The sequence below is a fragment of the Zootermopsis nevadensis genome, unplaced genomic scaffold, assembly GCF_977971745.1.
Source record: "Zootermopsis nevadensis isolate Lab colony 2312 unplaced genomic scaffold, Znev_1.0 Znev_ptg000024l, whole genome shotgun sequence".
NCBI lineage: Eukaryota > Metazoa > Arthropoda > Insecta > Blattodea > Termopsidae > Zootermopsis > Zootermopsis nevadensis.
In genome coordinates, this window is record NW_028259156.1 from 10,206,563 (window position 1) to 10,231,362 (window position 24,800).

The 24,800-nt window shown below is 39.0% G+C and overlaps 1 protein-coding gene and 1 long non-coding RNA gene across 8 annotated transcripts in view; one reads left to right on the plus strand and one right to left on the minus strand.

Moving 5' to 3' along the window:
- Positions 1–24,800, plus strand: part of LOC147872805 (uncharacterized) — a 159,533-nt gene that overhangs the window by 72,001 nt on the left and 62,732 nt on the right. The window lies entirely within an intron of this gene.
- LOC110831995 (uncharacterized) overlaps positions 1–24,800 on the minus strand; it is a 36,990-nt gene that overhangs the window by 7,019 nt on the left and 5,171 nt on the right. Inside the window, exons 1-8 of one of the 4 annotated variants that reach the window (XM_087355448.1) lie at positions 21,086–21,276; positions 18,940–19,271; positions 16,301–16,472; positions 15,902–16,096; positions 14,003–15,419; positions 11,799–11,971; positions 9,418–9,543; positions 5,360–5,504 (exon numbers count right to left, since the gene is read on the minus strand). In XM_087355448.1, the coding sequence (XP_087211574.1) occupies positions 5,360–5,504; positions 9,418–9,543; positions 11,799–11,971; positions 14,003–15,419; positions 15,902–16,096; positions 16,301–16,459 (2,215 nt within the window). In that variant the 5' untranslated portion in view covers positions 16,460–16,472; positions 18,940–19,271; positions 21,086–21,276. Of the gene's footprint in view, positions 1–5,359; positions 5,505–9,417; positions 9,544–11,798; positions 11,972–14,002; positions 15,420–15,901; positions 16,097–16,300; positions 16,473–18,939; positions 19,272–21,085; positions 21,277–24,800 lie in introns of those variants that run through there. The other 3 variants (XM_087355450.1, XM_087355447.1, XM_087355449.1) reach the window with 3 other exon arrangements.

Here is a 24,800-nt window from a genome sequence, read left to right on the forward strand (position 1 = left end):
GCATCGAAGAACTGATTAACATACACAAAAGAGTCAAAGTTACCCAATGCTACACCCGAGACTCGAATTAGATACATTCCGAATTCAAGTTAGAAATGTGCCAAGCTATAGTTGGTATAGAATCGAAATGATGTGATAACTAATTTCTAAAGAAAGTGAATATTATACGCTATGCAAGAATAACCAGATAACTGACTCATTAAATTCCCGGCATTTTATTGAAACCACAAGTTTCATGGCATGGTCCATTATGCTCCCGTGCAAGCTTAGCTCTCAAAGTTCTGTTCTCTTCCGATTTTCCGACTAAAATTTTGTTTTTTTTTTTGCATTTCTCATGATCCGTTTATCTCATGTTCTTCGATGTGGCCACTTTAATAATATCTGGCAATAAGTACAAATTATGATGGTCCTCATTATGCAGCTTTTGCAGTTTTCTGTTCTTCTCTCTTATGTTCAAATATTCTACTCAGCACCTCCTTTTCAAATACTCTCAATCTGTGTTTTTCCACTAGAAACCAGTCACTCACTTATGACAAGCTAGCATTTAAAAAACGTTACAGACCGCTTCTAACCTACACGGATTATGTGGTATGGTATTTGAATGAACGGAGTTCATTAGGCCTACTTTTGTCTTTCAACCAAAATATCATCACACGTGAAACATTCAAAAGAATAAGAAAAACACAAAAAATAAAAATATTTTATATCTTCTTACAAACGTGGAGGTTTTATTTATGTTATTATCATGAAAACTGGAGGGTTTTGAAAGATTTATGCTGGTGTCGATACGACTTATTATATAACCCGCGTCATACATATATATAAACACGATAGATATCAAAATTATCCTCGAAAAAGCTAAGAGCAGATTAAATTCCGAAATATCTGCTACCATTCAGTTCAGAAACTTTTATCTACCGGTCTCCTATCTAAAATATAAATAATAATATAGAAGTATCATTTCATTTGTTGTTTATATGAATGCGAAAGTTGGTAGTGTCTCTCTGTAAGGGTAGATAAGATATTATTGAGGGTGTTTAAAGACAGGGTGCTGACGAGAATGTATGGGCCAAAGAGAGGACGGAGAAAATTTAAAAAAGTAGAGCTTCACAATTTGTACATTTTCTGCTATTTACCGAACATTATTAAGGTATAGAACAATTAACTGGACGGGGGGCATATAGTTTGCATGCGACAGTTAAGAAAACGTATAAAATTGTTATCGGAAACTTGAAGGAAGGATGCTACTTCGGAAAACTAGACATAGATGGAAACACTCTGCAATGTAACAGGAATCAAATACATTTGGTCTGAGGATATGATCGGGGTTTATCTGACTCCGTGATGGAGCCAGTGACGGGCTTTTGTGAACACTGTAACAAACATTCTGGTTTCATAAGAGGTAGACTATTTCATAACCAACTGAGCAACTATCAGTCTTGAGTATTTTCTAAGAAGTAAGTCAATTATTAGTGTGGTCTACTCTCTGTGCCGCCCATTGACATTGGTGACGGTGTTAAAGTTGTGACTGAACTGTACTGTTGCGTTGCTGATGAGCTGTCTGTACACATGGACGCTGTTATCAGCAAGGTAGAGCAAACACTGTGAGATCATCGGAACGGTGAGGACGACCACTATTCAGTTCTGCTCAGGTGTAGGCTTCGAGTTCTTTGCGATAGATAAGAAAACTCTTCATTCGATGCCTACGTGATATCTTTACTCAACGTGTTTTATTAGTCACATTCGGTTTCACTGATCTGGTACTTCTGAAGTGGTCTAAGTCATGTTTCTTTGTGACAGATCGCTAAATATCTTAACTGGACTGAACAGTTCATCGCAAGCATCCCTGTTGCTCGAAACACAGAGATACTCTATATAATATTTAACAATTTTAATTCCTACCTCAAGGAAAACATAAGTCTTCTCCCTTACAATCAGTTGATTAACGCTGCTTATGCAAATAAGCTGTTTATTCAGAGAGTCTTAAGAAACTCATAAATACAATGTCGGTTAAAGTGCAGAGCTATTTAATGTTAAAGCAGGTTGTAGATATGTCACCACTGTGCTTTGAGTAGTTAAGAACAAAGCAGTTTTAATTGAAAATATTCTTCTTCGTAAGCATTACTTCTATCTTCGCCTCTGTGTTCTTATCTTTCCACTTCTCCTTCTAGTAATCTTGGGATTCAAACGAATAGCTAAAATAGTTCTTACTCCCACAATTTGAATTCGAATATGAAAAGAGTATGAGATCGAGCCTCGATCTGGGACGATGACACATTGAAATTGGACAGTACCAATCATTTCCATCACTGTCCCAACCCATGTGACAAACAATTTCTCCTCTTTCGGTTCTTCACGCGCTAGCTTGAGCGAAGAACAACTTACTGGATCGTCCATGTCAGTCTGTCTCAGGCCCCCGGTGGGATCTCTCACCTTACGTTGTGGTCCTTTCCTCCCAGGCTCTGCCCCCTTCAATTTGCCTCACTTTGAGTCTTTACCCACGGGATTTGTTCCCAGTAGTTCTGCCCCCCGCGGACCGTGCTCTCGCTAGGTTGGAAACCCCTGAGCTTTAACCGTCTCAGGTAAGATCACTTCTGACAAGAACAGGGGTTTTATATTTCTCTCCACGTTTGGGTACTAGGAGCTTTTGCCTCTGGGATAAGGTTGCCAAACGCGAGACTGAACATTTGCTTCATTATATTTCCGAGATAAGAATGTGTGGAGTTATACTCCCACTCCCCGATGCATATTTGCTCCTTGGCCATAATTGATAAATTTATCCTTGCTCTTTATGACAGAATATCGTATTTCTTTGCTGATTTCCCGAACGCCATCTTTTTTCTGCTTAGGGCTAAAAGACAGACAGAGAGAGACAGGATGTTTTCCGCCTTGAATTTTCAGTAATTTGTTTACGAATATTCCAGTCAGTCCATAGTAGTCTTGAAAGAAGGATAGAAAGTGTAGCCCCAGCCAGATAAAGGTAAATTTCTACAAGTTTGGGGATGGCCTTCAGATTTGCGCACACAGCTGCAGCATCTGACTTACAAGTACAACGCGTTTTAAACATCTGCACGTGCTGTTTAAGAAAATGGTAATTCTGATAATCGTACGAAACCCACAAATACGATTTGCTGTTAAAGCGTAGGTTTTACATATAGTTACCACTGAGTTTTTGAGAGTTGAATTTGCAGACGTTCCGAACTTCAAGCTGATCACTCACTTCCATCTAGCGCCGAGATTAAGATTGTGTGGAATTTTATTTTTACTTCCCCTATATTCCATGCTTGATACTCTGGTATAGGAATAATTTAACTTACGCCTGTTTGGGATAGTTATACTTCAATATGTACCATCTCATCTTTGGCACCCCGACATGATAACATATGCCACTCTTATCCTCTGGATCTACTTCTTCTGGAGAGTTATAAGCTACAAACACTTTTTTTTGTATCGTCAGAGTCAATAAACTAAAACCTTATTCTGTAACAGAAACTGACAAAGTGTAGCCTATGAAGTGTTTTCATTCCAGTTCATCACGCTTCAAAACTTGACGTTTGTTTCTCTGCCGGAACGAAACTGGTGCTCTAAAAATTGCTGGCTTGTCCTTGTTCAGATATTGACTTAAGATCATCTCTTAAAAACCTTTGTCTCTATCTCTTCCTCTGACTTCCAAGCTATTGTACTTTATGTTCTGGCAAGATTTCGTGTTTGAATGACATTTGACTACATTCACTGATTCTCTTTTCGGTTTGATGACATGTGGAAGTATACTATTAAAAAATATATTTTTGAACTCGTCAAGTAATGAGCGTTATAAAACATGGCCACAGTGGCGTTACAGTTCATTTTCTTCTCGAAGGTCACGTTTCACTGTAACATTGAAACTGACGTAGTTGTGTTAAATGTCGTGGCCGATAATGAGATAATACTGAAGGGCTGAAAGAATACAGCCACAAGTTTGGGCTTCAGTCTTATAAAGGCTTAGACAAAATCATACGCACGAGACGCTGATTACCATTACGTTAACGTCATTGTATCTTTCAGAGTGATAACGTAGAAACATTGTTAAGCTTGTCGTGAAAAATCAATTTTACAATACACCTAAGATTAGTGACGCACTTCCTGGATTGTTTCTTTGTGTACTCGTCCTTGTACAGCGAACCACTTAATCTGATTCATCGTATAATGCAACATAAAGGTGTATTGCTCTTCAAATTTAAGTACAGGCACTTTGTTGTTAGCATAGCAGTGTCGGTTGCAAGATTTTACTTCTGGGCGTCTTTGCCATAATCATATTTTATTATTTATTTAGTGTTCTGTCTGACGACAGGTACCTTGTTCTGCCCAAAAAGAGTTCGCCAGTTTTCCCTATTCTCAGCTTCTCGTTTTATACAGTTTCTTAATTAACTTGTTTGTTTAGTTATTCGAGGCGACTGTCTAAATTACCTTAAAATAGTCTACGACAAATCTTTTGTTTTTTCTTAGTTTATTTAATGACACTTTCTAACTTCTGAGGCGGCATATTAGGGCGCTGAATCTATTTTACGAGTCGTATCTGTATAGGCTGTGGCGAACGTAGTCAAAATTAAAATAAGGTGGTTTCCTGAGCTGCTTTAAGTGTCTTCCTCTACTGCAAATGGAAGCTTTCTAAGAAAGGTTTTTCGAAAGTACTTTTAAGTTGAACAATTCAACAGATACAAAACGTACTTCAGTCCTTTAATTAACTTCGCTAAGAACCGTCTCTGATTTTAAACGTTTGGTATCCACAGCCATACCAGAACGTTTTTGTTGTATAATTTATTCACATGTGGACTTTTTAAATATAATATTGTATACTATTTAACTAAAGCATTGAATTTGTTGACAAAAATTAGTATAAAATCGTGATTTAAACAGTTCCGTTCAGCGTTCTCTATAAAGTAATTCTGGAATCCCTGATACAAATTACAGACAGATAAAATAATTGTGTTGTAATTAAATATTTGTATCATCCTTAAGATAATCCAATAAAAGGTACTCCTAATGAAACCCAAAAGAGAGGGAATTTTAGCAATTTGTTCCTTCGAAGAAACAAAGGCATTACATCTCTGATTCAAAGCCAGAATTTAAGCCCACTCAGCACTCGAATTTCCTCTTTCATTATTTACCCAAGTTCCTAAAATTCTAATCCCTTGACAGGATAATATAATTTCAGATATATGTGCTTGGAATAGTATATAAATATGGACATACAGTACTTTCTTTCTGAAAGTACAGTGAAGGCGAGAAATGTTTTTCTTGCTGCATTGCTAGGCACTTCATATGATAGGCATGCGCCCTGCTGTTAAGTTGTCAAAAAAATCTGTGCAACTGAACTTACCGTGTTGAATGCCGGGCTTCACGTCTGTCTTGATGACGCCAGACAGTGGCCCTGCTGGTGATCCCTGGCTCCCTTGTCCTGGGTTCTTTGGTTTTCTTTTGCGCGTCTGAATACCCTCTTTTTTCATACTAAGCGGACGGTTAACCTATAAGGCAAAACATAAGGCTTACTGCTTAGGGTTATTTTTCTACAACATTTTGTAGAGATTCAGAGGTCTGATCCTCATCTGATGAAAACTCAAACTCGTGTCTCTTATGGTAAATGACTTTGTAAAGGGCTCTGATACCAGGACTTTCTATAACTAATCTTTGTTGTTTGAAACTACGATCATCAGGAATACTTGCGGATTAGACTCATGATTTCTTGCAATTCAGAATTAATTCTGAATTTGTGAATTAGTTTGCACATTTGGCAGGAACCCGTGGACCGGTGATAGCCTGACGCAAGGCCTCCACCTACACAGGACATGTCCTGAGCAGCCTCAGATCACGCTACCATTGAGGTTGATTGAGGCTATAATATTTAAAACTTATTTTTTGTTAGAATATTTCACAAAGGTAGTTTTGAACCAGCACACTTCCTATATTCCCCAACTACGTCAATATCGTGCATAGTAATGGCGCTGAACTTCAAGATCTATTACACACTGTACATTCTATTGTGCATTGAAAATGTCGTGCCGGATTCTTACAAATATAATACCGGTTTTAGGGACAGGTTAAGACAAAACAATTGTTTAATACTGCAGAAGTTATTTATAATTTTCATGAAGTTGTTGTTGTGGGTTTATATTTTTACTTATCGTATTTAATAAGGAATGACAGGCTTAACGCATTGTAGTTTAAACATCGTGTCACTAAATATCAATAATGTTTACTTTGTGCACTTTAATTTGCTACATCAATAATGTTAACATAAAGACTGTACCAACGTCAGACGTGGAAGTGGCACCAACACCGCCACTTATATCACTAATATTTAGTTTGATAATGGATCTTTGGAAAAATACATATCACGTGACGAGGTATTTATTTTTTTCAGGACTTAAATTAACAATATATTGGCCGCAATAAATGTTAATTTGCCTCTAAATTTCATAACGAAATCTATTAAACTTGTGGAACATTGTATAGCTATGAACATGAATTTTGTGTAAAGTATTTTTTACACGTTAAAGATTATAAACCTAGCTTCAGTACATATATTTCAGTTCACGTCTGAAATATTTAACTCGTTAGGATTCTGTAGTACTGGAAATTTTGTATAATTATTTATATTGCAATTCTTATTAACTTAACGATATAATTAAAATAATTTGAAAGGAAATGAGGTTAGTTAAGATCTTTCCAGAACGACTGTTAAATAATAGAAGCATTGCGTATGAGTATATTGTTTACGTATGCCAGACGCGAGACCCGGTACTATGTTTCTACGCAAAAGTGAAATAACAGCCTAGAAATACAATCACCTTTCACAAATAGTATTTTGTGTAGAATTAAGTAAAATGTACGTACCTAGTGCAATGAGATACGGGCTACAACAGACGTATCTTCCAATCAAGAATTATAGTAAAAGTTAAGATAGGATTTCTTACGAGATACCTGTAAGGTCACATAGATATCTCAGCGTCTCTTAACTTATCCAAAGTTTTGATATTGTCTGTTTTTCTGTTAACTTATCCGGTTGAGGTGAAAATAAGCGATTATATTTCCGGAGGTGTTGAAGATTTCAAATCTGTTTTCATTGGCATTACCGGGTCGATAACCAATCGTTTGAAAATCTGTGTTATGTTACTATGATAATGTGCCATCCCCAAGAGATATATTTTGAGTAATATGTGATTATGTTCTTTTATCTGGTGCATTATTTCAAATAAAGTTAACGGCGATAATTGGAATGATAATGTTCAAATTTCGGATGTTTTGTTTGATTAATATGTAATATTAATGATTAAGTCACTTAGGGCTGTAATTAACGAGGTACAGTCCTGTCTCACTTAAGACGTTTAAGTAAATCTCAATCTAGTATCGTCAGCGTACAAGTACATTAAGGGACACAGATTTTACAAAGACAGTATTGAATCAAGCGTGCAAGGCTTAACTACCAGATTAACAAATTTGTGTGGCAAGGCAGTGTGCTGCAGTCGTGATCTAACGTCTTACATGCTAGATTGCTGTATCTGATCATACATAAACTGTTACTTGAAGATTTCTGTCTTCTGGGTTGTTGCGCTGTGTAGTATGGTAGATGTTTACCAACGTTTCAGTGGTCACACTGCCTCCGTCATCAGGGAAATGAATCACCGCTGTGAAAACCTCAAATCATACAAACTGTTACTTGTTTTTACCTCAACATACGGATTGTTCATCTATGAATGGTTTCTTCTGTTCGCTGAAAAATTATCAAAGGGATACTTTCTTCTGTCCTCTAAGAATTAACCTGATGTCTATCATGTTTTGCAGCCACGTTTTGAATGGTTTCTCCCTAGCTCATTTGGTTTGTAGTGAAGTGCGTATATCAACAGTTTTCCACTGTCAGATTTGCTCAAATGAGCTAACCATTTTCCTACGTAATAATACATTTTTAAAATTTCTAAAACTTGTTTAGTGTGTTATTTTTTTTATATTAATTTTTTTCTTCCTGATATATACCTAGAAATTTCTTAAAAATATCGTTCCGCTGCTTCAGTTTTACCGACTTTTTCTGTTCTTAACCCAGTCTTCTCTCCTGGTATAACAGTGTGGGAACTACCTTCGCTTTGAACTGTCATTGTAAACTTTATCTTTCTTTATTTGCCGTTTAATGATGAATGATATCAATTCAGTACAACTTCTTCATGATTTAGGACGGGAAACGGATGAGTCATAGAGTAAATAATTTGTAGCAGTGATCTTTGAAATGTGAATACTTTGTAAATCGGTGAGCATAACATGAAACTCGCAACACAGTATAATGAATAGACTAACACAGGCCCTGAGTTAACAGGTGATGCAGAAGGAATTGGCGTAGTGAACGAGTCTCTTGTTTTCTATGGGTGTCGCCGTTTCCCGTCCTTAGAAACTGTTGCAAATTTTTTTGCGGAACAAGTCCAAGGTAAAATGCGCACGGTGCTGAACTCGTATAACCTTTTATCACAACACTGCAGATACGAGAGACTAAAAAGAGAAACCAGGACTTCCTTACCTGTGACGTCATCACTTTTCCTCTTTTACAAGTGTGGAGGGTGTCACCCATTTCCGTCATAAGCACTAACCTTTAAAACCTAAGAGCGACGTTTTTATGGGTAAGCGGGTAATGTACGGGCTGTGGCAAGGCATTCCATTCCTTTCCTGTTCTTCCGAATAATGTGAAAATACTGCCCTATTATTTCATGGAGGCCGCTGAATTTTGACTGCGCAGGAAACATGGTTGAGTGCACTCTTCAGATATCTCATGGAGTGTGAGAGTTTTCTGAGAACTGTGTACGGGAGGCTGCGTATGGAGAGATCAGCCTAGACATAATTTCATGCCGGAACATCGATTTTAGCTTCAGTCGCAAACTAAATAAACTACCAATAAATTATGCCCAACATAACAATCGATTTATCAAGAAGAAAGCGTCTCAAGAATACAATTCCTGCGTATATCCTCAGTACTCCTTTTATTCTTAATTTTCTATCGCTACAAATATCAACAGTCCCGCGCCGTAGCCGCGCGGTCTGAGGCATCATGCTTCGGACTGGTGATATGGAATACGGGTTGGTTCGAATCTCGGGGAAAGCAATTTCTCATGAGATTTTCGACCGGTGTGTGGGACCGGTGCCAACCCAACATCGTGAGGAAATTGGGGAGGTACAAAGAGTAGCGTAATCCAGTGATGAAAACTAGCAATGGCTGGGGGTTCGTCGTGCTGACCACACGCCAGCCTATATCTGGTTGGATGATCGTTCACCTCTGCTTAGGCATGTGAACGTGAGGCCAGCAGCCAGCTAGTCGGCTTTGGCACGGATTATTACAAACATCAACATGCATTTTTCTATCTATGCCATCATTAAAATGTTATTAATTAAACTACGTACCCCGTGGAGTTTGAAGTACAGACCGCAGGCGTTGCAGACCGGCTCTCCGTTGTTATTGCGTCGCCATAAAGTTGTCGTGTTGGTGTTGCAGTTGGCACAGGTCACACCTGACCGCCGATTACCGGTCTAGCAAAGCAAGAAAACGACGACATTAACTCTGTTTTCTTGTCGTATAGAAAATATTATTCTTATACAGGCCTGTAATGGATTAGTAGCTAAGGAGCGAACATTTAAAGAGGCTAGTTCCAGAAGGAGCGAAGTTCCCTTTTGGCTTTACCAATCTACACAAAGTTCTTGTTAATTTACTAAATTCTGCTTTAGTTAAAGCATTTTGATCACCAAAGACAGTCCAGTTATTATATACTAACCCTTTGATAACACTAGTACCGGATCTACAATTTATGACGCTGCGGTCGTGCTTGCATTGCGTGGTCGGCCGGCGCTCTGTTGATGTGGGCGGGAGTTGTGCGCGTTCTTCCGGTGGGTGACCGGCGAATCAGTTTCAGTGCCGCTAGTAACAGCGAACTGCGAATATTTCTCGTCACTAATACATGTTATTACATTAATTGTTCTTACCTTAAATCACAAAAGATGTTCAAAGTGACTTCCTTGTGCTTGCAAGCAAGCTTCACATCTCGTTAACATGTTTCTAAATACTCGACGAAGCTCTTCTTGGGGTATTGCCGAAATGAATTGTCGTTTCCTGTTCTTTTTTTTATCCAAAACTGATCCCGTACTACGAAATTTTTTTACTAATCTCTGTATCATGGGCCTGCTAGGAACACTTTCACCGGGAAAAGTCTGCGATATTTACGGCGGCATCTTCCGTAGGATGAATATTTGGCATATGTTTCGACTAAGAACACACATTGCTTAATACTATACACCATATTATCAACGTCAATCCACGACGAGAGACGCAATGAAACTGATTCGCCAGTCACCCACCGGAAGAACGCGCAATACTCTCTCCCACACCAACAGTGTGCCGGCCGAGCACGCAATACAAGCACGACCGCTGCCGCATAAATTGTAGACCCGGTATTTCACAGAGGTAGCTCAGACTGGAGTCTGCTCTCAAAGAAATCATTCAGTTTGACGTGTAAGCACATAGTGCTGGAGCGACGCTTATATTCGTTTTTTCTCCAGTGGCATCCTGTGAATGTGGCGTCTTTCGTAGCCGTTGCAACACTCGGGATCGGTTTTTCTACTTTGTGTCCATTAACGCCACTTCCTCGGGATGTACGTCGCGGCGCTCGGCATGCGTTTCCAAGCGTCGTGGCGCTTGACTTCGGTTTGCTAGCATCCGTCATAAGGTTTCCAGAGGCTTCTGTTCACTTCATTTGCAGTTCATAGTAAACGTCTCAACGTCTAACGTTGCGGCGACCGGCATCGCTCATACAACGTCGTGTCCAATGACATCGCGAGGCTTATCTTCGCTAAGTACGGTGTCTTTGCGGCGTAGTGACTATTGGTGTCCCGACGATCTTCGTCGGTTTGTTACAATCCTTGCACATATCGTTCCTAGGCTTCTGTTACTTGTGTTAGTACTGCATGAAAATATATCATACGCTTTTTGGACCTGTATAAGATTTACTTTTAAGCACTTTACCAAAGAACGGCACTTCCGAAAATCGCCACATAATCACGGAATATTCTATGCATCTAAGATTTGTTGGTTTCCATTTTAAAGTTAAATATAAATTCTGACTTTATGAATTTTAAAAAAGATATTTTAGGGAAGTGTGAATAATCTAGTAAATATGCAGTGCACCATTTTGAAACAAACAAATGTTCCATTCTTATGTAAAATTAGAAAAGTTTTGGCAGTTTATAACTACTAATTTCACATTGTGTAAAAGACACAATGTCGTCTCTCCGTTGTTTTGGATGCACACTTTCTGTCCAATGCAAGATACAAGCCTACTCGCCTATAAACAATGTATCTTGGTTACGATTTAAGCCTATTTAGTAGGAAAGAATCAGCAAAAAAGTGCCATAATTCTAATTAACCATTCACATAATTCTCAAAAGGTTAAATTTTATTTTATTGACGTGGAATGTGCTAACAGAATAAGATTTCTTTAAAAATAGCACAGAATTTACATTTACAAAATATCATCGTTAAAGGCGGTTATAGTGTTGTATAAAAAGGAATTCAAATCTGAGTATTCAACGTCGGAATATAGCCTGCGTGTATTTTGTTCATAACAGGCAAATGCATTTGAAGTAAGAAGCAAACAAGTTTCCTCGGTACGCAAACAAATTGTATCAACAGTCGTTTGTTTCTTTACAAGGCTAGAGCATAACTTAATGGTCTATTTAATAGGAAGATCAAGTTCGCCACTTTAACACATGGCACGGGTTCGAGACTGACTCACCGAATTGACTTTCTTGGTGTGGCTCCGGACTGGTGGTCTGTTCACCCCGTTGATTTTGTTGTATAGACCACACGCATTACAAAGATAGTGACCAGTGCCGTCACGCCTCCACAGGGGCGTCACGCTTGCGCCACAGTTCACACACTCCTTGATGTCCACCCCTAGTATGTGACCTGACACAGCAAATCGAACATTATTTTAAGGAAATTGAACTAGATTTTATAGTTTAGTATGCGTCAGGAAATAATAATCAACACAATCTTCTCGGGCAATCAGCCGCGTCAACTGATTACCGTAGTAAACCGACGTTTCGGGAACCAACTCTCTCCCCATCATCGGGGTTGGTTCCCGAAACGTCTGTTTACTACGGTAACCAGTTGACGCGGTTGATTGCTCGAGCAGATTTTATTGATTGTACTCGTCGCGAAAGTCTCAAATCCTGTAGGAAATAAAAAGTACAGTCGGTATATAAAATATGCTTACAAACAGAACTGTTTACACTATAAAGGACACTAATGCCAAAGGCGTTTCGACCTCAAGAGGTCATCATCAGTTCTGTTTGTATGCATATTTTATATTCAAATACACTACACGGTATGCAAGGTTTTAAGATTCAGACGGTAACAACAATGTATAAACAAACAACTTTAAAAAAATTGTAAGAAATTATATTGTATTAGTTAAATACGATTATAATATCCTTCGTTCCACTTCATGTTAGCCAGGCTAGTCCAATATCAGTTCATAAAACAGCATGATGCCTAAACAGCTAAAAATTAATCATATCGTGAAGAGAATAAAATACATTTGGTTTCAACTTAATATTTTAAGAAATCCTATACAGGTTGTGCATCACTTAATACAAGTTAACTCGGTAAACTGACAGCTTCGCGCTGTACGTTCTAAATTTGATTTTTCTCAATAGGAGTGATTCTTTTTTCCAGTATCACTTCCGGACAGACACTTGGTTTTAACAAACGTCCTATTAAATCGGTACCCGAGATATCATATTTACACATCCCCAAGCGTTTGCATTCCATGGGAAAGCCAAAAACGAAACTTATTAGAGACTAATTACAAATAAATACATGGGCTCACGAATGAAAATATGGGGAAGATCATCAATAACGAATTATTAATTCCAAAATACATAACACGTGTAATAAAATAGCAGAAATGTTCGCGCGGTCTGAGCGGCGATACAGAATGCGCGCTGGTTCGAGTCTCGGGGGAGAAGAATTTTCGCACGAGCTTTCGACCGGTGTATGGGACCGGTGCCAACCCAGCATCGTGAGGAAATTGGGGAGCTACAATGAGTAGCGTAATCCGGTCAGGAAAACTAGCAATGACTGGGGGTTCGTCGTGCTGACCACACGTCACCCTTTATCTGGTTGGATGATCGTTCATCTCTGCTTAGGCATGTGAACGTGAGGTCAGCAGTCAAGCTAGTCGGTTTTGGCTCTCTGGAGCTGTTACGCCACGGATTTAATTTTTAAATACACAGAGGAAGACCTAGAATAAGATCGACACAGGAACAAAAATTTATGAAATCAGTTTATTTGGAATCGATTAATCATGGATCAGATATGCAGGTTTGGTCATATCAAGTTCCGTGCTAAGTCCGTCGGTTGCAATTAGTGACGTAGACCTCTTGTATGGTAGAGATAGGCCTAAGTATGTTTCGAAGTTAAGTACTGAGCAGTGACAACGCCAGTTATTAGGCTAAGCACAGGAAGGTCCAGATATTCTGTTTCTGCAACATAACAAAATAACAGCCAGACTGCATGGAACACGAACCCAGAGGACGGCCATCTTTATACTCACCGCTGGAAGAACCTGACATCACATTTAGTCAAGAGACTATTTTCTATGTCTGGAACAATGGGGTAATGGGTTTGATTACCGCTAGAATCATGGGTGTATGTCCATGTGCTTCTGAAAGTCTGGAGGATACATTGCTTGAATCAATTAATTCTGGATCCAGAATATCCTGAGACACTTTATTCCCTACGACGTAGAACTACAAACTTCGAAATTAATATAGAAACTATCGTATTTGCAGAGGACAAGTTACAAGAACGTTCTCTGTGTCAAATCTAATGATTCTGTCTACATATATAGATAAATAGAACCTCTTGCTTCTATATTGTAAACTACAGAGGAAAACAAATTTGGCTTAGGTCTAAATACTGAATTGTACTCACTAGGGTCGTAATTGTCATCAAATGACACATTCCAAGATGACGAAGGCCCTGCACCGCCGTTGCTTCCGAATGTCGTGTAGGCAGTCTGTTGCATTGGAGACGACGTTGTGATACCGTCGGTAACCACAGAGTTCTGTAAGGCCGTTCCTCCATAACCTGAGCCAACATAGTCTAAGGCCGTGGGCGATCCATTGCCAGATGTAGTCCAATACTGTGTAGATGGATCGGTAGGCATCGGGAACTTACTGATGTAGCTCGCCGTGCCTCCATGACCATACAGAGTGATTTGCTGAGAGGTCGGAGATCCTGATGTTTGGTGCTGGTCATAGGTAAGGGATTGGTTATGTACCTGCATGCCGCTGTAAAGTTGTGGGGTCGAAGATTTAGAATTGACAGATATTGAAGTTGATGTTAACGTTGGGTCACTTTTTGTGTAGATCAGTGGACTTTCTGAGGATCCGAGGGAGACCACTTTGTTTGTCATTCCTCCAGCTGATGTAGGATACAGCGTGTAAAGTTCTGCATTGGCGGTCTTGTGAAGGTATGGCGAGTATCCTGGGGATGATATACTGGAAGTCTGCTGCAGCTGGTACGGTGAAGGAACGGCGTTCTCGGCGTAAGTTGCATGGTATGTGTTGACTGAGGACACGGTCTCTAGGGTGGTGTATGTCGTCCCCTGACCGTCAGTTTGGTGGGCTATTTGTTGTGTCAGAGTGGCATTGCCCGGGGGAGTGATAGAGGTGTTGTTACTGCTGTTGGCTTCGTTCTTAAGCGTCTGCAATTGAGCCAACTTAGCACTACTTGTACCCCCACCTTCTTCATGACCTTCATTCTTAACTTGCAATGAAGGATTACCTGTGTCACCATAAGTATTCATCTGATGGTGATGAATGTATTCAAGTTCTGGTGAAGGAGTCATGTCTTGGTGATTGTGGTGTTGGTATCCCTGCAATTGTTGCTGTTCTTGTGGTGGAAGCAGCTGGTGGGTTTGGTTAACAGGGATGGGCGTCGCAGAGTATCTCTGCTGTTGCACTTCCTGTTGCTGGTGGTCCAGCGTCGGCGAGTCATACCGCGGTTGTCCGTTGCCTGTTGTTCTGCCTATTGTGGGAGTAGGTGTGAAGCGATGCTGAATGTTTGTGGTCACTGGATGGTGTTGGATGGCCAGGAGAGGCGGCGGTGGGCTGGACTGCTGTTGGTGGTAGTGCTCTGTTGTAGGGGTGTAACACAAGGCGGATTGCGGCTGCACAGAGAGGCTTTGATTTATGGGCGACGCGTATCTCACCTGACTGGAAGGAGAAGGACTGTATGGCAGCTGCTGCTCATAGCTTTGTTGTTGTTGTTGTTGTTGTTGTTGTTGTTGTTGTTGTTGTCCGTTCGGTGAAGGTTCATTGGTGTTTATAGTTTCTTTGGTATTTAACTACAAATAAAAGAATAGACAATAATAGTGATGCAGCAGTGACTGAACTAACTCTGGAATCAGAACCAGGAGGTTTAACACCACTGCCATTGCACACCAAACTGATTGCGCTTCATCAATCTTCCTAACCTCATCAAGGATCGTCTTAATTTTGTGTTCTGTTATCATCTACTGTGTGCACGAAAGGTTTATAAGAAAGCTCTGTGTGCATTGCTTGTTAGTTGCATGCTACATGTCACTAACCTAATAATACTGCGTGGTTGAAAAATCTCGAAATTTATCTAATTGTAATAATTTAAATTACACCCTGGTATTCTTCTAATTTTAAAATATTTTGCCTATACTCTGTTTTGAAACACTTGCACAGCACGAAAATCCTTTGTACTCCATTTGGTAATTTCGGAGATGAAAAATGCGGACAGACGGATGACGTCCGCTTCATTGCAAAGTATACGTAATGGACTGTGTTCTGCGATACTTACGAGTTGTCCAGCTCCAGAGACGTGTGGCTGTCCCACGGAGCCTGGGGGCGTGTGATTGCTGGACATGGGGCTGTGCGTCATACACACTTCATTGTTATGTGGGGATGCCGTCACGATTGTCTGCTGTTTCAGCAGCTGCTGTTGCTGCTGATTGTTCAGAGAGGGCGTCGCTGTTTGTCGACCATGATCAAGATGCTGGAAAAGTAAATTTATATAAGCCAAGAGAAATTTTCAATAATAGATGTGTCTTTCGTGGCATGAAGCCCTAACATATTCTCACTTACTCAGTGGTGTATAGCCGTTCTTAAGAAGTGGAATGGAGAAGTAAAGGCTGTAGTTATTTCAAACTCATAGACAGTAGAGACAGAAGATGACTTATGAATGCCATTCGGCTATCACCTGTTGGTTTTCTTCGTACTCCTCGTCGTCATCGGCCACGTGTCCCGTGGTGATGTGACCCGCAGTGGTGATAGTTCTCACGTGTCTGCGTGTCGTGATGACAGATCGTCCTCCAGCTTGTGGCAGGGTTTCGGCTTCTGTGTCCCTACTCTGCTCCATGGCTATCACGTCCCTGCAAGTTATGTGAACAATAGTTTTCATGTCACCGGAAATACCCAAAAATCCGTCTGAACTAGTATGTCCTTGGCGAAACTAAAACTCCTGAAGCTCTTAGGAGTTTATAAAATGTCCTAACCTAATCTCCTACAAGCGACGGGAGTGTCTAGTTTAACCTAGGACAAACTAGTTCAGACGGATTTTGAGTATTTCCGATAACATGTATAAAAGGACGTCTAAAGAAATAATGTAATGTTGTAGCACCTGTTCGTCTCATCGTCGTAACATTTGAACACAAAATAAATGAAGGCGTTTGTTAGGTTATAGAAATATTCAGGGAATTTTTTAGAAATTGTTCACGAACTATGAATGATTCCGGATTATCTGCTTAGGAATCTTGACCTAAATAACTGAAAGAGATTCAGCAGTCTTTTCATTTCTGGTTTGGGCGTGCTTGCATATTGTTTCAGTGATGAACATATCAGTAATGAAAATCAAAGTCATAACCTCGAAAATGATATATAAGATCCGCTGTAAAATGTTTTATATTCAGTTGCGGAAGTTCCAAATTATAACTACTTGGAAAGTCGTGTTTCAGAAGACGCTAATTGTGATGTAAATAATATCTGGTCTTGCATCAGGAATATCTGGGACTGAGAACAAAGCATTAAAATGGCGAAACTATAATTTTGTTAAGTATTTTCAGTTTTCACACTGTGTAATATAATTAAATGAGGCGTTTGGTTAAAAGAAACAAGCATTTTAGTCAAACTCAGTGAGTAATAATTATGTTACGTTATGATACTACTTACTTTGATACTTCGACGACCCGTTGTTCGAGTGCCTGAGCACTCCGGGTCCCAGTTACGTTACGTTATGAAGGGTTGAGATATGTACTGTACAGTGTTAAAAAGAATACACAAAGAAGGAGCTAAACATTTATTCTCGTCTGAATCAGATCGTCAGATAAAATTCGTGACGCGCCATAAAAACAATAATACGGTCTGGAACATTCTCTTCAAAACCAAAGGGCATAGAAAGGTATCTATGTAGTTGGGCCAGACGTGAGCCTAATTCCAGAGAGCAAAAGAAGATTCAGGTTGGGTGAGTAAAGTAGTTTGGCGAATCTGTTTGTTTTGTTTTACTAAAAGAAATATTGAACAAAATTTGCTTTTTACTTCACGGTGAAACATTCATTACAGAAACGCGGCGGTGGAACTATTTTACGGAGAGTCTCGACTGCTACAGGTACGTCACACGACGTTCCATGTATAGTCTGGTTACTTGTTGCGAACTTGTTTGGTCATGAGAAGGGGGGGAGGAGGAGACCAAATACGGATGTTGTCTCACGGCAGGAAACTAGACATCCGTCCCAAGATGTTCCGCTGTATTTCCAGCCACGACTAAAGAAAACTCCCTAACTGTCGTGGTACCTGCACGATTTGACCTCTTTACTCGATTTTCATTCACCCAACCACTTAGAAATGACAATATAATTGATTCTTTACCTGAAGAGATTTCAACGAAATATTAATTTCAGTTAAACTACATTACTTAGAGCAAATAAGCCTATAAATACTAGTTCGTGTAGAGTCCATATGAATTAAGAGTAATGACTTTATATGAGGTTTGAGGTTCTCACGGCAGTGCAGATATTGATGTTGGTCTTCTGCTTAGTAACTCCGTAGATACCAACGTTTCGGAGGAACACACGGTATCTATCTTCAGGTTGGTATCTACTTACAAATCAATACGGAGTTATTAATCAGAAGATCAACATGGACAAGACGACATTTATCAATGAACGGAGAACGGTTCAGAGAAATATAAATTAATAGCTGGTATAATGTGATATGAAGACGTAATGGGTCTGCATAGGGCACGGGACTTAGTATAACAGCTTGTAACTGGGGTTTGATAATACTTCTTACTCAGGCATGGTAAATCGCGGTTTCTGAACAGCTATCGTAGTGTGTGATTAATTTACTTCGTATAAATATGGTGGTAAAACATTGCATTTAGTATGACTACCGTCTTCTAAGAATATGATGATGTTCCTGCAATTCTTATAGGCATATCCGATTATTTTATCCTTTAAACAGCCTAAATTCCACATAGGCCTAAATATTCATAGGGATTTTTGTAGATAGTAACAACAACAATAATAATATGAAAATAATAAATGATATTAATGAAAATAACCCTAATAATAACTTCACTTTTTAGTTGCATCGTTCAAAACAGCCGCGCTGTAATAATAATACGAAATCTATTTAAAAATTAAAGCAAAATTAAATAGGAAGCAAGTAGGCGTACATCTAGTAAAATAACCTACCATTTACGTATAGAAATATATTTGTATAAGACTGTATATTGTGATGCTAATGGTAATACTAAAATTATTACTTCTAGGCCTACTAATGGCTTAATAATATGAGCGTTTAAACGTCACAAATTCAAATCAAAACGGTTTTACATCTTACCTTTTACAGTTCTTCGTGTATCATTGTAACATGTTACGGAAACACCATCATACGTGGAAATCCCCGAAGCTTCTAAAAGTGATCAGCCCGATTTTATTTTCGTTGATAAATGAAAAGGTGACGCAGAACCGGACGTTCTTACATGAAACCACCCTTTCCGCGGCCTACATTATTGTTTAGAATTAGGTCACCTTACTGCCGAGTTCTGACACTCGGAGTTACGCAACCAGCGGAAACGCGTGCCCCAAAGGGAATCACCGTTCTGAAATTGTTTAAAGCAGTCGCTCGCGTAGTTAAACAAACTTCAGTGGGCGTTGTCAAACGACCAAGTACTGAAACAATAAGCACAAACATCCGGAACTCGGAAACTGACACATCCAGGTTCGATTCCAGGCAGACTCAGAGTTGAGGGCCTGCCAACTTACTGCTGGGGTTCTTGTGAACGCGGTAATGAATAGATGTATAAATAAATTCCGAAGGTTTCCGACGACGGTGCGTTTTAATCTGTAAAACTGCCTTTTCAGACTTTGTCCATCGTCTAAATTACAAATAAAAGCACACCGTTTCGGAAGCTGGATCTTCCACCGTCTTCAGGTAAAGAAGGAAGGACAGAAACCCTAGCTGTTGGTATGTTGGTTGAGCTAGCATTTGATCTGAACAGCTTCATCTGCGGGAAATTATTCGAAACTGATTAGTATAATTTCCCGCAGATTAAGCTGTTGAAGCTGGCTGACTATTGACACGTCACTTCGTTTCTAAGTCACATTTCATTATGCCATAGGGACATTTAATTGTCAGCTTCTGTTAAATATTTACACACTTGGGATGTACATGTAATGAGGGCATATTCTTCTATTTAGATTTCTCTGGATGAAGAGTGTTTTGTGCTTTACTAGCAATAAAATCATAAAGATATACGTGTAGGAACACGCATAATTTAATTGCAGTATTAAATTACTTCTGTGATTGCGCGTACTACAAAAGATTTACAGACTTAGTTTTCAAATTATGATACATCTCTTGACATTGCGTCTTCACGTTATAGGTCTAAGGCGTAATTTGATTATACGGCGTTTCAGAACATCTTTCCCTCTTCTTGTAATATGCTGTTTATGCACATTATTTTTAATTATAAACTTCAGTCTCAGGCTTCTATGACAGCTCATGCGAATTTAAAGCGTGCGAGATTTGTCGTCTTGAACCTAAATAGTGTAATTTTCATAACTAATCAACGTTACAAAACTCCTTTGTCTTGATGCTCATTTCTAGGTCTAATTGTGCGTTGGAATGTTCCAATGAAAAATAAGGTCAAAAGTCTATGGATTATCTGAACCAGTCTCCACACCTAACCCTATATGTTACACTATCTTTCTGACAATACAAAGAAAAATACTGTACAAGCAGCAAGATACAATATTTTATAGAAATAGCAATAGGCCTAGTAGCGAGGGCTATAGGCTATCCAGAAAAACTTTCTGCAGGAAACGTTGAAAGCCAGGGCAGAAATGTGCAACAACGTGACGTCATTGAGCCACACCCTTACGCCCTAATAAGATGGCATCTCACCAACAGGTGATTTCATGTCATTAAAAGAAAAATTGACGTAAAGTGTTAAACGCGTGTTTGAAAATTATATACACATACACGAATAATCAACAGGTCTTTACAATCACTCTTCAGAAAATATCATATTCAAATGTAACATTGCTGGTAGGTTGTAAGTCTTGATTTTTGCAACGAGCCAAGACGAGACCGTCCGTTACTCAGTATTTCTTTCTTAATGGCTTCGGTCCATGTTTTTAATAAAAAATACAAAGCGAAAGTGCTTAAACTACAGACCTATTTCAGTGTTACTAATTCAGTAGGCGTTTCTGAACTTCACGAGACTACGGGACAGATTAGTTTGAAAGAAATGTTAAGTATCCAGCAGCGAGTTGTCAGCGAAAGCCCGAACTATCCGATGTGACTGTAGGCAATGAATGGTCTGGGGATTCTCGTGCTCTGAGTAAGTTTTAAAGGCACACCACGTGTACACCTATTACAATGTTCAAATATTTCTCGCCCCATAACTTAACCAGATTTAGAAGACAGTAACTTCGGGTGGTAGACGTAGAACAACAGACGGATATAATCATGTACTTGTTACCTGTAACCGACGTACGAATTTCTTCCTGTGATCTTATTAAAAAGCAGCACCACTGACTGCTGTGAGCCAGGTATGAACTGAGGACGTTCGGTAGACTGTTCGCCACGACACTTTACACTGGACTGTTCTCCTTTCTCTCACCTTACAGTCTGTGTGCTGTTTAAACATTCCAAAGGAGGGGCGTATTTGATTAAGACGTACTCTTCAAACCAATGCATCTTGGCTCCATCTCGCGGATGTCAAAACCCTTTTTTACTCCTTGATCACTGACTGATGGGCGGAGAAATGACTATCAGACAGTACCAGACATTTCTTATTTGTGATTGGCTGTCGATCTAAGACTTCCCCCTTTAAGTCTTGTGCAAATATTTAAGATAGGTTACGTAGTTATTTCTCATAATGGCACCCGAAATTGATAACCGATAGAAGGTTTCATACTGCAGAAAACTTTACCAGGCATAGATAATGTTTCTGCCTAGTTATATTTGAAAAAATTGACTTGAACAATTCCAAAACGAAACGAAATGTGTCATGATTCATTGCAATTACAGTAGTGTGTGTTCTACTAGAAACGGATTATAGGAAAGAACCCATACTCAGAATAGCAGAAGCCGTCCTTGAAGGAATAAGTCCAGCCGTCATAGATTGTTCTATATTTTCTTAATTACGGAGCAAAGAATTATAATTTATTAAATATATGATTTACGTTACACTATATTAAAAAACTAGAAACTTCAGCATCAAAACATTAAAGTCATAAATATGAGATGCGTGGTGATTAACTAGTTATAAACTTCTATGAACTTATATACATTAAGAGGTTACAAACTGTAAATAATTTGTTATTCAGATTTGCTGTTGTTGATAACAGGGTAAAATTTGATTATTAGTACTCAGGAATAATTTTTTCTATTTCTCCGAATCATTAAATTTGGCAACTATTTGTGATGTGTGATTGTATTAGTCCCAGAGTTCGATTAGAACGACAGTAAAAACTGCTTAAGTGCCAGGCACGAACAAATCTATCCTCCTTATCCGATATCTCCGCCATCTTGTGTTAGTGTAAGCAACTGCCCTGAAATCTGTAGCGACAAATAGGCGTATAAATTTTAAATGCTTTAAAAATAAAAATTAAATAAATTCATTTCAGGTCTATTCTAAAAATTGTCAAAAGTAATTCGTTGTGTTAGCTCTATTGAGTATTTATGTGCTAGTACTGAAAGTGTTAATATTTATATTTCTAAGAATGTTTGTCCACATTATATTAATTGCAACTTACAAATGGTATTCCGTAAAGTATTTTAAGATATAATTCCGGCATAACCCAGAACGATCGACATCAGAGGGCGAGTCGCCGTGATAATGGAGGCAGTAAGAACCTCTGAAACGTCTACGAGATTCTCGAAAATACGCACAGAAGACAGTCATCTTGCAATAGCAAATAATACGTCCCAGTGGCGTTAAATGCCCAAGACCGAACGCACCTTTACGGTAACATGCATGCTTTTATGGTGAATAGCACAGCGGCCTGGCCGATCATGAATTTATATGAAAAGAGGACCGCAGCTGCTTGAGATAATTCTCAAGATGTATTTCACTGCAGTGTGGAATTCTTCAGTATAAGAATGCAGGTGTTGTCGCATTAACGATGTCGCGCACAAACACTAGGCATGTGCGTCGGTTTCCTTGAAACCTAGTAAGAAAGATTGACAAATATTAGGCCTATTAAAATTCGTTTCAAACTTTGTTCTGTTTGTAATTTATCACACCCTAAAAGTGTTAAGCCTGAATGTTTGTCCTACTTTTGAAGCTTGCTTACTTACTTCTTCGTTTCAAATGGCGACAAAACAGGCCACCGGCTCTCATCCTTATTTATGATGATGATCATCATCATTTTCTGCCGTTTGAGGCGGTAATTTTATTGTTAACTCCAATCGAAAGACGGAGAATTTTTTGTTTCTCAGTAGTAAATCCCACTGGACTACTAAACAGTAATCCGTTCAAAGAGATATCAGACATCTTTGATATCTCGAATTATATCGATGCTATTTGATAAAAATCCAAATATTTTTTGTATTAAATCGGTGTTAAAATGGCAATCTGACAGTTACGATCTCACGAACACCAGATGCAGCTATCCAATCCTGTATTTTGATAGCTAATTTTTAGTTGCCTCACGAAAAAGTTTCTACAAAATATATGAAACAATTTATGAGTTATTAATGATGCTCCAGCAATTAAGCTGCCAATGCTGTTCAGTGTTATTTTCTTAGGTAGGAATACTTATTAAGTGATATTAGGGTTCATAATGTAAGAGCAAAGAACATAGACACTTATTTACAACTACACGTACCCAATAAAATCTTTACTTACTTTTGATTTCAACTGGCAAATTTATTTCAGAAGCTAGTAGTATGCTCAGCTACTTAAGAAAGTTACCTATTTTTATGGAATCCGAAATTTAATTACCGTGTTCACAGGAGCCCCCATTGATCAAGTCCGAGACCCTCTGTAACACTTTGTGAAATGCCCGTTTCCTATGGTAATGTAACTTCCCCGCCCATCCACCAAGTTGGAGGACCACCCCTTGCCGGTTGTGTGCGACTGCTTATTTAATATATATACAGCTGTTGTCCTTATCTGGAGGCCTTCTCTGTCTGCAGTGATACAACGAGCCGTGCCGTGGTGGTGTAATTCAACTGACAAATGTGTTTCTTACTAAGTGAAAAAGGATACGGATATCCTTATTTCATGTGCGACTGCATGCGAAAATAAAACGCCCATTAGGAACTCCGTAATTTTTATTCTTCGCCATATATTGAAAGGGTGTCCTGTTGGGCCTTGTTATATGAATGGACATACAGCACTGGATGAGGAGGGTGAGGAACGTGCATATATACAATGGGATAATGGGAACGACCCGTTCTTCAAGTGCCTGAGCACTGCGGGTCCCAACTTTTTCGTTGGTAGGACTCCTTGGACGAGGGATATATATATACATTTTTTCTGAGAAGCGGCGTGTTAAAAAGGTCTAGATCTCAGCTACTGATACACCTGACGATACTAATTTATCAGGCAAAGATAAGTACTACAAGGAAGAACATAGAAATTCCACTGAAAGCTAGTTGGCTTTAGGTTAAGCCTATTCCTGTTCACCAGAATGAAAGATAAATATTAATGTAAGGGTAGATGAATAACCTCTAAAAATGTAACGGACTTGAAATAGGCTGACTTCTTTGAAAACCTGTATTTGCAACAAAATTGATCTTGATGAAATTAATAGAAGATCAAAATCATGAAACTGTTGCAGCTAATCAGTTTGGAATGTTTGATCTTCCAGTTCGCTTCCTGGTTACAACTACAATTTTTCTTGTTGTTTTTCTTGAGCGCGAAACGTCGTCTTTCACTTTAGGGGAAGAACGTAGACCGAATGACAATGGCTGAGAACAAAGTAACGAACAGGAGGACGGAGATAATTATGTAGTGAATAACTTTTGATTTGTACTTCTCATTATCATGAGTGTGATTAAATAAAGGACGATGAGATCGGCGGGACATGTAGCACGTATATGTAGAAGGATTTAAAAAATATATAGGTTACATAGATGTTGCGTCATTTAAATGACTGGATGATTTTGTTATGATGTAGTGAACCCACGGGCTCCATAAAAGCAGGAAATATGTTGACGAGCTGAGCAACTATCAGCATCTTAAG